This window comes from Leptomonas pyrrhocoris (assembly GCF_001293395.1).
Source record: "Leptomonas pyrrhocoris isolate H10 chromosome Unknown, whole genome shotgun sequence".
NCBI lineage: Eukaryota > Euglenozoa > Kinetoplastea > Trypanosomatida > Trypanosomatidae > Leptomonas > Leptomonas pyrrhocoris.
The window spans coordinates 621,104-634,224 of NW_015438366.1; the positions used below are offsets into that span (position 1 = coordinate 621,104).

At 57.5% G+C, this 13,121-nt stretch overlaps 3 protein-coding genes across 3 annotated transcripts; all 3 read right to left on the minus strand.

Moving 5' to 3' along the window:
• Nucleotides 1–1,264: 1,264 nt before the first annotated feature.
• Nucleotides 1,265–2,857, minus strand: ABB37_05435 (putative casein kinase I; the record flags this gene model as incomplete). The annotated part of the gene is made up of 1 exon (XM_015803442.1): nucleotides 1,265–2,857. The coding sequence occupies one exon, from the start codon at nucleotides 2,855–2,857 to the stop codon at nucleotides 1,265–1,267; it is 1,593 nt and encodes a 530-aa protein (XP_015658084.1).
• Nucleotides 2,858–4,188: 1,331 nt separating this feature from the next.
• On the minus strand, nucleotides 4,189–8,139 carry ABB37_05436 (hypothetical protein; the record flags this gene model as incomplete). The annotated part of the gene is made up of 1 exon (XM_015803443.1): nucleotides 4,189–8,139. Exon 1 carries the CDS (start codon nucleotides 7,672–7,674, stop codon nucleotides 4,189–4,191), a length of 3,486 nt encoding a protein of 1,161 aa, XP_015658085.1. The 5' UTR covers nucleotides 7,675–8,139.
• A 746-nt stretch (nucleotides 8,140–8,885) lies between these two features.
• On the minus strand, nucleotides 8,886–12,721 carry ABB37_05437 (hypothetical protein; the record flags this gene model as incomplete). Its single annotated transcript, XM_015803444.1, has 1 exon — nucleotides 8,886–12,721. Exon 1 carries the CDS (start codon nucleotides 12,531–12,533, stop codon nucleotides 8,886–8,888), a length of 3,648 nt encoding a protein of 1,215 aa, XP_015658086.1. The 5' UTR covers nucleotides 12,534–12,721.
• Between the last annotated feature and the right edge of the window lie 400 nt (nucleotides 12,722–13,121).

A 13,121-nucleotide genomic window follows, 5' to 3' on the forward strand; every position in this document is an offset into this window, starting at 1 on the left:
CAACTCAACAGCAGCGACTGCATAAAAAATGGAAACGAAAAAGAAGTGGAGGTAGAGGAGAAAATAATTAAAGAAGAGAACGTATTTGAAAACCAACACGCTGAAGGGGGAAAGGTTAAAAGGAGATGATCCGTGAAACAGCAGCGCTACAAACAAACAAACAGTAAATAGATAAGCACCGCGTCTTGCTGTTTCACAGACACTTAATACATGATCAATCACCATACAATGAAGTTGCCCTGCTGCGGCGCATGACAAAGAAAAACAATATATATATATATATATATTAATTCTATGCCCATCGCGGCTAGTTGACCGCAACCATTTTCTCTTTCGCAGTAGGGCTGCTGATGTGGGAGACGCAGGACGTAGTGTACAAGACGAAAACAAGAAGGAGAAAAGCAATAAAATATAACAGCGCTCTTATTGGCGCCTTTTCACGTCTTTCATTAAGAAGGGAGAAAAAAGAAAAGATACACCACTTTTACTGCTCACATCACATGCCGCCAGCTGCGCGAGAAGCGGTCGCCGCACGCCGAACACTGCAAACCATTGACTATTCTTTTCATTGAATAAAAAATAAGATCTGCAACATAGCAGCACTTTACCCTTTCCTCCCCTTTCCTTCTCTGATCGACACATTCAGAGAAAGGCCGACACGCAAAAGAATGGAAAGCGAAGCGCAACGGCAACGACAACAACGACAAAAGAGAGGTGCTGATCGAATACCAGTTGTGGTGGACGAAGATCAACACACACACACAGAGAGAAAAAGAATAATCCTACCGGATACTAATACAGAGAAAGAAAGGAAAACAAACAAACAAACAAATCATTTATAAATATTTGACCCCTTACCTCAAATCATAACTGCATTGTCCCCGAAACAGATACATACAAAGAAAAAAAGGAATCAGGAAGATAAGATGACTGCCGATTACGTACACACACACACACACCGCTCTCCATTGCCCAGAGTTTCACGTTAACGTTTAGGATTACTTTATATCCTTCTTCAGGAGATGAAAAATCGTAACAGTCTTAACAATCAAATCGCAAGGTGGACTCGCTGCTTTCGAACTGAATAGCCATCCCCCACACTCGTATGCGGTGCACGTTAACTTTTCGCAGGCTCTTCCTTCTGATAACAGTTAATGAAAAATAGTAATATATATATTTTTAAAGAAAATAAAAAAACAGTGCCACTGACTCCAAAAATACGACAAGGAGCGTGCACCTTCTGCTTTACATCTCGCTTCTATTTTCAGTAGGAGCCACTCGCCATGATGTGCAGGCCTGTTTCCGTCCCTGTCGCCGTTCCCCGGAAAAGTGGCCGCTTGCTCCCCCTGTCGCTGATCTTCTCAAGGGGGCTGAACATATCGGGATCCGACACGTCCTCCGACTTCAGCTCGCTGGTCTTCAGACCTACATCAGCGGGACGCATGCTCGATAAACTCTGCTGGGTCTGTACGCGGTGCTTCCGCCGCTGCTCGTCCATCCCCTCCCGCACCTCCATCTGCCGCTTGCTGATCCAATCAAACTCCCAGTCATAGGGGCCGAGGAGGGGGTCGGCATCGTCGGACTGCGTCAGGAGCTGCGCCGCCACGGTGCGGGGTGAGCGGTCCACGTGGCTGGCCTTACTCCCAGTGTCCACACTCATGGTGCTGGGCATGTGCGATGCGACCACCGAGTCGTCCGGCATGGACATGCGATGGCTGGCGGAGAAGGGGTTCGACGGCTCCGCCGCACCGCGTACCGAATTGGAGAAGTCGGTGAAGGAGGGCAGCGTGAAGCCCAACCGTTTGCCCAGCCCGCGAAAGAGGCGGCGCAGGTACTCGTAATCGGGCTTCTGCGTAAAGGTGAGCGCGCGGCAGTACTGGCAGTACTTGAGAAACTCCTTTGGCAGCCCTTTGCAGAGCTCCTCCAGCGGCGTCGAAATCTTCTTCTCGCCGATCTTGATCGTCTTGAGCTGCTGGTCCTTTGCCTGGATGCCTTGCCACGGCAGGGTGCTCTGCAGGAAGTAAATGAAAAGAAAGCCAATCGACTCGAGGTCGTCGCGGCGGCTCTGTTCGTAGCCGCGGTGCACGTTGACGCTGCAGTACCGCGCCGTGCCCGTCAGCGGGCGGCCCTCGGCAAAGGGGATGTGGCTGTTCTTCTTCATCTCCCAGTACAGCTTTGACAGACCGTAGTCGATGACGTACAGAATGTGGCCCTTCGCCCGACACCCGAGCACGAAGTTTTCGGGCTTGATATCGCGGTGTACGAAGCCCTTCTCGTGGAAGTACTGAATACGATGGAGAAGCTGGTCCGCAATCATGAGCACCGTCTTAAGAGAAAAGCGGCGGTGGCAGTAGTTGAAGACGTCCTCGAGCGACGGCCCGCACATCTCCATCACCATAATGTTGTAGTCGCCCTCGCTGTCGAAGTAGTATATCTGAGGGATGCCAATCACAATGTTCGGGTGCGCCGCAACAGGGTGGAATTGTGAGACAGACGCCGTCGACACCGTACCGTTCTCGTAGTTTGTCGCGCACGTCTGATGAATGACGGTCGGGGCGGTGTGGTTGCTTTCGGTGGTGGTCGAGCCTTCCGAAGGGGGTGGCCGCGCCACCACTTCGCTCTGTCCCACCGGTGGCTGGTGGAGAACGCGGTAGACTTTACTTTCGTAGGAAAGTTGTGGATAACGAGCCTTCTTGCGCTCCAGCTTGACAGCCACAATGCGCCGGCTGTGTTTATCGTAGCCTTCGAAGATGTCCCCAAAGGAGCCGTTGCCGAGGCGGTGGCTCAGCAGGAACCGACCCGCACCGAAAGGCACCTCCTTCCCGGTCGGCTGGTATACTTCAACAGAGGCCAGCATTTTCGAGCGCGCTGTGTCACCCTTGTCCTTCTCCTGCTATTTTTTATTTTCAATCACACGTCGAGGACGAGAATGAAATACATACAAAAGACACTTATCACACCTCTAACAGAAAGAAAAGGAAACAGAGAAGAAGAACTTGATGATTCTGGAGTAACGGGGGAGGAAAGACAAACGGGAGAACGTCAGCGACAGCAACACCAACAAGAAACGGCGGAAGCAGAAAGGCCTGAAAAACACAATAATGCTAAAAACAATAACAGTAACAGTACGCCGTTGTGGAAGTCGAGTATAGATATCTTGAGAGTTATATATTTAGGTGCCCTAGAAGATGAAAAAAAAAAGAAGAAGAAGAGAAAAGGCTTTTGATGTTCGTCTCAATTCACACGGCTGTCTCTCTCTCTCTCTCTGCCTCTCTGTTTTCTTCCGCGTCTCTATGCTTGCTGTTGTCGTTCAAAAACAGCAGCGTCCGCCGAAGCACTGAGTGAAAGGAGCGGCAAGTCAACACTCGAGTCCAGATGTATACATGAGAAAGAATACGTGAGAGGAGAACGCGCTCTTCTTCTTCGTTCCTATTGTCGTGCTCTACACGTGAGGTAAACAGCGCACCGCTTACGTAAACAACAACACCGAGAGGGGAAAAGAGAGGAGAGACGGTTTTCCGTTGTTGTCTGTTCAGTAGAGTGGAAGTGTGAGAAACACACACAAAAAGCTGAGGGGCAAACTTCGCGGAATTAGCAAAGATAGAAGAGAAAGTGGGACCCCCATAAGAGGGCGGTTCGTCAGCGCCGTAAATATATATATATATATATATATATATATATATATATATAAGAAGAAGGTAGAAGGAAGCGACGAGGAAATTTCCCGTTTTTTTTTACTTGCGGGGTTGTACACGGTAACGCAGCAGCAGCGCGAAACGTAGAATCAAGGTGCACCGTGTGGGCGAGGGTAGAGGAAAGAGAGAGAGAGAGAGAGAAATTCGAAACTGAGAAGTGCGGACGTCGGGACGTCTAGCATCGTACGTTGAGCGGGGCGTTTCTTTTCCGTCGGTGTTGGCTGTTCATCGTTCCCTCCGCCAAGCCGCTGAGCCAACGTCCCGGCAGCGCGCCGGAAGAAGAGGAGCGTGCCTTCCCTCCCCCTCCCCCAGGAGTGAAAAGCGGAAACAGTAATTAACGCTCGATTCAGTTCAGCTTAAGTTCTGCTTTCTTCGCGTATACTACGGACATAGCATTGCTGTTGCCGTGCATCCAGACTTGAGCAGGTGAAAGAAGAAGAAGAAAACGGTCTTTCTACACTCTCATGCCTTTCGTCGTCAGTGATGGCTCACTTCATCGTCGCCTGTACTCCACGTGGACCCAGCGGCTTAGGTCTTCGTCCCTTTCCCCCGCCGATGCCACAGACGGAAAGTCTTTCTTGGGTGAGTGCGGACTGGGAGGCGAGTTTCCAACCCACGACGCTGAAGGACATGGCGGAGAAGAGGACTCTTGCCGCGCCCCTTTCAGCAGCGCAGCGATCTCTTGCGTGTCCGGCTGTTGCGGCGAGTGCTTCTGCGCCTCGGGCGGTCCCTGCGTGCGCTTCAGGTGCGGCTTCGCCACATCCACCGCAGGCCAAGGAGACGCGGACGTTGGCTCCTGCGTGCCGTGGGCGAGGTGGGAATCGTCCGCCGCGAGCCCCGAGGCCAGAGGGGGCGGCAGCGGCCCTAGCGAGGAGGGGGAGGAGGAGGAACTCGCAGAGAACGTGGGGGTCGGGATGAACCTTCTCGCAGGGGTGTGCACAACCGCAGCATCCGCCACGTGATCCTCTGACTCGCTCACGTCTGGACTTGCTGTTGCCTTCTCCTTCACTTCCTCTTCCACTTGTGCATGAGCTTGCTTCACCGTAGACTCGTGCACAGCCGCTAGCTGCGCAGAGAGGGGGTGTGATGGAAGGACAAAGGGTGCCGCATCGGTTAGCTCGCGTTGAAGTATCGAATACAGCAGCCACGAGATGCCCACAATGGGCGGTGCATCCGTGATGGTCTTCGTCGCACACATCACTGTGTCCGCATCCGCTGCCGGCATCTCGGAAAGCCGCTGCAGTGCGTCGTGGTAGGCACAGGTAAGAGACTCCCGAAGCGTGCGATGCTGCAGCTGCTTTTGCTGTTGCCGTCCCGCCTCAACCGTGCTCTCGTAGAACCCGGTGAGGTCGATGACCACGTCCAGAAAAGTGCTGGCGATGTTGCGCGTGACGGTCCCACCGAGCAGTCGTATCAGCTGCGTCGCCTGCTCCAGCGCTGCCGTGACGTCTCCTAAGTAGCTGCAACTCGCTCCTCTCCGCTGCTGACGGCGCTGCGCCGGTGGTGCGGCGGCGAACGATGCGAGATCGATGGGTGGGACGTAGAGGTAGAACATGCGGTCTTGGAAGATGGGGCGGTAGTACGGCCGCTTGGCCAGCTCCCCGGCCGGCACGTACTCGTCCGCCACCTCCTTGTGCAGCTGACGAAGTGTGGAGGACAGACTCGCAGGAGAGACCACCGACGACGACTCGACCGCCGCAGCAGCGCAAAACGCAGCGTCACTCGTCGTTGAGCGCGGCGACTGTTTCGACAGCCGACGCACGGTAATGCCGTCGTCGTCACCGAGCAGGTCAGCGCCAACTACCAATTGCAGCTCCGCCGTCTCGTCCGCTGCCTTCGCGCTACGTGCGTGGACGGCCGTGACGAGGTCACCGAAAAACGGATGGGCATGTAGGCGCGGCACCACAACTGGAAAGGCGCCAATGGCAACGGCGTCGTACACCCACTGCGGCGTCACAATTGGAATCCCCAGCGCTTTGAAGTACAGAATATCCGGCGTGAGAGCGGTGTGCGGGCCGACGACGAGGTGGGTTGCTTTTCTCCGGGGCCCGTTCCATGCGCCGCCGTGACTGCCATGGTGGGGCCGAGCAGAGCCACCAAACCACAGCGAATCGCTGTCGCCCACCGTCGTGGCGCCGAGCTGCTCCACGACGTCTCGGAGGAGAGCAAACTCCGCCGCGGCGGCCGACAGCGGCGGCTCGAAAGTGCCGTTGTCGTCGTCGTCGTCGTCCGCGTCGATGAAAAAACGCACGCACACGTCCGCTGCGTCGCTGTCGGAGAGGCGCTGAAGGAGGACGGCGTCGCTGAAGGCCATGGAGAGGGGCGGCTCCGCGGGACCGCGGCAGAGGGATTGCTGCTCCCACGTAAGAGTTTCTTTGCCTGCCTTTGCCTTTGTGAGGTGCGAGCCGCGGCGGCGACGTCGTGCTGATGACGGTGACAATGGTGTCGACGTTGACGATGGCAGCTCCGGCGCTTCCGACTTGCATTTCTTAGTTCGTGGAAGCCTTTCCAAAACCCTGTTTTGGACTTGCGGATGAGCTCCGCTTTCTTTCGCCGATCCACGAGCACGCTTTAACTGCTTTGAAGAAGGGCGTGACAGGGAAGACTCCTCATTCGACGGATCCAGTGTGGCGAGTGGCTGCGTGACGGCCATACTGCTGAGGTCGCTGTAGGAGATGTTGAGAGACGATGCGGACGGCTGTTGCTGCTGTGGCTGTTGCTGTGGCTGTTGGGTGCTGGTGGCGGAGTAGAGGAACGGGTCAGCCGCATGCGACTTGACTTTCTTGATGGATGGAGTGATGCGAAACTCGTCCATTAGAAGAGGACTTCGGCCACCGTCCTGGGTCTGATCTTGCCCACTTGTTTTAGCATGTTCAGACAGTGTAACGGAGGTCTTAGCAGCAGGACGAGGGGGCTGACCGCGCCGTCGGGTAACCGCCGCCGCTGCGGTGGAGCACAACACGGCATGCCGTATGGACTCCTCCTCCTCCCATTCTTTCTGCTGGTGCTGGTGGCTTGAACTAGCAACAGGTAGCGCCATCTCCTGCGTAGCGACGAGAGACGATGAAGGCGAGAGGGTGCCGCGTCGGTTGGACGGTGTCAGCGTTGGGGTAGCGGGAGAGGGTGTGTTGTTCAGGCTGCCGTGTCGGGGCTGTACAGGAGTCGTCTCTTGCCGTTCCAGATGCTCTGCCCCGCCTTTATTGCTGTGGAGGTGCTTTTCAGGGGAGCTGGCGGGGGACTCAGATGTGGTGTAAAGCGCTTCTGCGCGGAGCACATGCATTGGCAACGTCCCTGCCGTTGAGTGGGGGCAGTTGTCCTTCACAGCCGCCACGTCTTCATTCTCCTTCCTTTCATCCACCTCCTCATCGAGGAGAAGCAGCAGTCGACGTGGTGGCGGGGGCACGATGGAGCCGGCAGACACCCCCTCGCTGGTGCGTGCAGCGTCTTTCCCTTCCCTCGATGCTCGACGGATGACGCGTGACGAGGGAGACGCCCCCGAGGCGGGGCTTAGCGGGTCCGCCGTGTTCGAGAGCGCAGCTGCGGACTTCCGCGAAGGGGTCGAGGCGGACGTCCGCGTCGGCCCACTCCGCCCTCTGGGCGACCGCATGATGAGTGTGGCGGCTGCGGGTTGTTCCTCCTGTGCAGCCACGACATATGGTGCAATGTTTACCCGCTGCGACGCCCCGAGGCAGGCGGCGAGGTAGGCGGGACTGACCACTGCCTTGTACTTCGCATGCAGTGCGTTGAGAAAGGCGGGGCTCCCGTGATGGAAGACAACAAGATCGGCAGCGGCGTCGCTTAAGGCGAGACTGGCACCTAGTTGCTGCGCCTGCGCTCGGAGAGTCTTTACGAGCACCTTTGCAGAGGGGCTGCTTGTGCCCTTTGTGTCTCCTGCGGGTGCATTGCGGATGTGCAGGAGGACGCGCACGCCTGAGAGGGGCAGCGATGACGACGATGATGCAGCGCCAGCAGATGCCATGTTCGTCTTCGTGACACAGATGAGGGGGGGGGGGAGGGAGATGTCTCACTCTCTCTAACTATCTACCATTTCTATACACTTCTTCTATGAGCGCCAAATCTACGGTTGCGACGTACTCCTGGTTGAGATTCGGCGCTGTCGTTTCGATTTCAACTGGGCGCGCCGATCAACAACAGAAACAGGCAAACGATCAACGAATGATACCACCGCAGACAGTGATCTCGTGTTTGCAGCAATCAAAGAAGGAAAAAAAAAACACGGCTGTCCGGCTGCGCTGCCCACCGTCTCCCCGTTTCGGCTGTCAGAGAAGGCAGACAAGCTCTCCGTAAACCAGGTGGTTCCTCCTCTATTATTATGCTTTTTGCAATGGAGGCACACCGGACATGGAAAAATAAAAACTGCCGCCCACGTAGAAGGGAAACGCGAAGTCCCCGGCACCAACGACTGCGTAAATCGACGCCGACCTGATGAATAGAAAAGGTTGAGATGGGGGAGAAGAGAGGAGGTGCTGGCACGTGAAGGGGAAGAGAGTTCATGCCCCGCCCTGTGCTTTCCCAGTAGCCGGCAACACAAGTATTCCTTTCGTTTGGGGGTCTCGTTAAATCACAGCCAACGTTTCGCATTCAGCTGGAAGCGCGTTGCTGCTCTTTAAATCGCGCGCCTTTTTTTGGTCCGCAACAAGCAGAGTGCCTTTGGTGTCGGGACGCTGCGCTTCCGATGCTGCAAAGTCCCTTCAGTTTCGACGATTCGATGCCAAAAGACCGAGTCCGCCGATGACTGGCCATGCCGTTTTTCAAGGGTGACTCGTTGCTTTGTTCGGTGCTGTTGCACGGACACATCGAGGCTAAAACCACACACCAGCTCAGCTCAGAAGAAAAAATAATATATATATATGTATATATAAACAAAAACATAGTTGTACGTGCCGTGGAGCAGATACAGTAGTCTACATCGGAATTATCTTTACAGTAAAATAGTAGGACAAGAGAAACGAGATAACGCAGCATACATGATGAACACGGGGCAAACAACAACAACAACAACAGCAACACGAAGAATGCACAGAGCAAGATAAGCGTCCCGCAAAGCGCGCACCACCACAACAATTGTCAACCAACACACAGAATTACATATATACGAAGGGAGAGGGAGAGGTAGAGAGGTGGTGTTCCCAACGCGCACGAATGTCTCGTCAGCCGTACGAAGAACGCCTACAGAACAGATACACCGTCTTCGTTTTGCACAACCAGGCTGGTTTCGCCTGGGTTGTCCTCGTCCATGTCCTCATTGAACCCCTTTCCACTGTCGCCCCCAGCTCCGTTACCCCGCTGTCCCCCGGTACCGTTGCCCCCCTCCGCCTCGTCGTCATCGTAGTCCTCAAAGCCGAGGAGGTTCTCTGCAAACGTGCGCGCCGTGATGACGTCCTCCAGCATTTCTAGACGGATACCGTCACCCAGCAGGGCACTGAGCGCCGACGCAATCTCGCTCGCTTTGAGCGGCTCGCCCTTCGTCGATAGCATGTGGAAGAAATGATCCCGGTTGATCTCGCCCGTGACGGCGTCTGCGCCGAGGGCGCGGAACGCCGCCTCGATGTCCTGCCGCGCAATGCCGAACACGGGGCGGTAGTTGATGTAGAGCCGCATGAACTGCGAGAAGTCTAGCAGGATGGCATCGACGTCGAGGTCGACTAAGGGCTCGTCGGGCGGGCCGTACATGTTCGCCACCTCGTAGGTCATGTGGCCGATCTCCATGTCAGAGGGGTAGTAGCCGAGCGACCGCAGCAGGTTGGGCATCTGCGAAAACGGAATCGCCCCGAGCAGGACGCGCTTCGCCGTCGTCTCCTCGCCCTGCGCGCGGATCTGAGCGTAGTAGAAGTAGTCCACCACCTCCTTCATGAGCTCGCCGTCCGCCCCGCCCTCGACGGCGCTAATGAGGTGGCGCAGCGGGACGCCGCCCTTCTCGGTGCAGTGCTCCACCGCCACCAGCTCCGCCGGCGGGAGGATGGCCTCCCCCTTCACGCACCACTGCATGACCGACTGGTCGGCCCCGCCGGCGGTGAAGATGTACCGCCCGTCGTAGGAGGCGACCATGCTGAGGATGCTGCCCGGGTGAGCGAGGAGGCCGATGGAGCAGAGGGGGTCGCCGCGGAGGGGCAGGTGCACGAGCCCGATGACCTTCTCCGCCGTGGCGTAGACTAAGCAGCGAGGGCTTTCCTGCAATCCGTTCTCCGCCTCCGCCTCTGCGGCGTTCTCGCGTGGCGGCGGCGACACGACGGCCATGCGCGTGACAGGCCCGCCAAAGGTGGGGCTCAGCACCGTCTTGACACACTGACGACTCCAGTTGCTCAGAAACATCTGAAACTTGTACTCGTTGTTCGCGATGAGCAGCGTGTCGTGGACGTCGACGAAAGCGGCTCTGCCCGGCACATATATTGAAGACGGCGTCGGCGACACGGCGGCCGAGCTGGCCGAGCCGCATCGCTCCGGTCCGCGGGACCCGTTATTGCTGTTGCGGTGCTCTTCCACGTGAGAGTTGTCCATGCTCTGGTAGAAGTCACGCGGCTGACTCTCCGCATCCAGCAGCGCGGCACCGTCGGGTAGCCAAACAAACCCCGTCGGGACCGACTCCTGCGAGATCTTGTGGGCGGCACGCACTAATAAGCCCGCCTCGGGGGTGGAGTTCACCAAGTCGTATTCAATCAGCCGCTTATCGGCACCGACGGAGAGCAGCCGCACCGCATCCTCGCCGACGTCGGCGGTGGAGCCGAAGTGCAGGCCGCAGATGGCTGCCTTGTGCGTCTTGTGGTGCCCGACCAGCTGCCACTCCGTCTTCTTCTTCGACGCGCTGGCGGCGCTCGCAGCACCACCCGGGCTGGAGGTGTAGCTCGTGACGTACTCGTACAGACCGACGCGGCCGTCTGCGCTGGCGGTGGCCATCAGCCGACTGTCCGCCGAGAAGCAGATCACGTCTACGCCGATCGCCGACTTGAGCGCCGCCGTCCCCGTCGCACCGGCAACGTCAGCCGCGGGGCATTTGCCGCCGGTGCTGCGCATCGAGGGAGCCCCCTGCAGCGGCGCAGCGACGGATGGACTCTTGCTTCCCGCCGAAGCCGGGGTCGACCTACCACCACTGTTTGTGGTGGTGGCGGCCGCAGCGTCTTCGCCGGCAGCCCCGCCGTTGCCGGAGGTGCTCAGGGGCCGCAGTGTCTGCACCTCCTCCAGCGTCTCCGCGTCGAGGACTTTGATGGTGCCGTTCGTGAAACCCACCACGAGCCACTTCCCTGATGGATCGAAGGTCATGCAGCGAATCAGCAGGTTTCGAAAGAGGCTGAGCAGCACCACACGCTTCTGGGCGTAGTCCCAGAGGTGCAGGTTGCCGCTGTAGCCGCCGATGGCCAGGCGGGGTAGGCGGGGGTGCGCTGACAGGCACTGCACGGAGCGGTCCTGCCCTTGGACAATGAGCCGGCCCCGTGCCACCTCCGCCGCACCGCTCTTGCCGTTGATGGTCAGACCACCAGAGGTGTGGAAGGCCTTGGCGGGCACATCGATGATCATGCTGTGCGCCGTGGACACCATAAAGTCTGGCGCGGTAAAGGTGCTCGCCGCGGCGGTACCATCCACCATCAGATGGCGCTCCACCTCATCCGGGGCCGCCGCGCGCGCCTCCGCCACGGCGGTGATGGGTGGGACGCGGTCAAAGCTGATGGAGACGATGGGGCCGCCGTTGAAGTCCTCAAACCACGCCACCAACCGCAGCTTCGCGTCGAGGAACTTCACCGTGCCGTCCATGCCACCCGTCACGAGATATCCGTCTACGGTGGTGAGGAAGGTGACCCCACCGGCGTGCACGCGCACCATCTTGAAGAGGGTCTTGTCCTGCTCCTTCATGACGCGGTCCTGCGGCTGCAGCGACCACAGCACGACGTCGCCATCCACGGTGCCGCTGCAGGCCATCGTCGTGCCAGGGACGAAGACGGTGTGGGTGAAGTTGCCGACGGAGGCCTTCAGCCGGCGTTGCAGGATTGGCGCGGAGTAGTACTTGAGAATCCCCTCCGACCACGACCAGAAAGTCACACGGCGCAGTCCGTTGGTGCACAGCAGCTCCGGGTGGTCGCGCGAGAAGGCGATCGAAGTTTGCTCGTCGCGGGCAGCGATGCGGCGCACAAAGACGGGCGCCATGTCCACCACCGCAAAGGGATCGACAGGGGTGTCACTCCCATCAGTTGCACCCACACCCTGTTGTTGCTGTTGCGGCTGCTGGGTCCACGACCAAATCATTATCTCCTGCGGGTCGCGCCGGTTCAGCGTGGCCAGGTACTGCCCCTCCGGGGACATGGCCACACTCAGCACACCGCCGTATTTACCGGTGGCGATCACCTTCAACGGGAGCGCTGTCACGGCATCCCAGACGATCATCGTCGAACCGTCTTCCTCGTCTTCGCGGCGGGCGACGGTGGGGTCGACGAGGAGAGCGCTCTCTTCCTGCACTTCCGCGTCCTCGACATCCTCCAGCTCTCGATAGGTCTTCGCGGTTTGTGTCAGCACGTTGCGCTGCTGGATGCGTTTGCGGGCCTCGACGTCGCCCTCGTCTGCGGTCACGACGAAGCGGTGGTTGTGCGCGCAGCAGCTCGAGCTGATGATGGTGTAGCGATGCCCTCGCATGTGCTGCTGCGTGTTGTGGATGGCGTCGTAGAGCACGCCGACGTGTGCCAGGGCGTAGAAGACGCTGCGCTGCTGGCTGCTGGTGCTGAGATTGTGCACGCAGGCCTTGAAGTCGTTGTTCAGACCAAAGGCCCACTCCAGCTTGAGCGCCTCCTCGGCGAGGGTGGGGGTGGGACACCGTAGGTAAGGCGTCGCCATCCTTCTCGCAGAGATCGAGAGAGAGGATATATATAGGTGAAGTGAGAGATACGACTTCTCCGGTGAAAGGCGCTTTTGCTAAGAAGAGAGGATGCTGGCAGAGCCACTTGCTCGTTGTGCGCTGTCACGACAGCCAAAGAAGAAGGCGCAGTGAGAGCGACTGCAAAAATCGGGTGTGATCCGAATACTGGTGCGCGCAGAGGGGGAAAAAAAAAGGAGCAGACAAAGCTAATAGACATGGGAAGAAGAAAGAAAAAAAAAGGCACCGATAAGCTCATCAAACAACAACAACAACAACAACGGCAACCGATGAACTCATTTGAAGGTTGCGAGGTTCGAAAGGCTTCGTGGGGGTGTCTCTGTGTGAACAGCGCGTGAGATACGCAAGGTGAGCTACTGAGGTGGCTGACAGCGATGACGACAAGACCCCTGTGGGCAAGAGGGGCATTTGCACCTACAATATCTGTTTGCAGAACAAGCCCCCGAAAGTAAAGAAATACCTGTGCTGTTGCCGGATCCTACCTCGCATTTGTTCCTCACCGCAAACATCAACAAGTTGTCAGCACTCTTTTTCACAGGTGTACATGT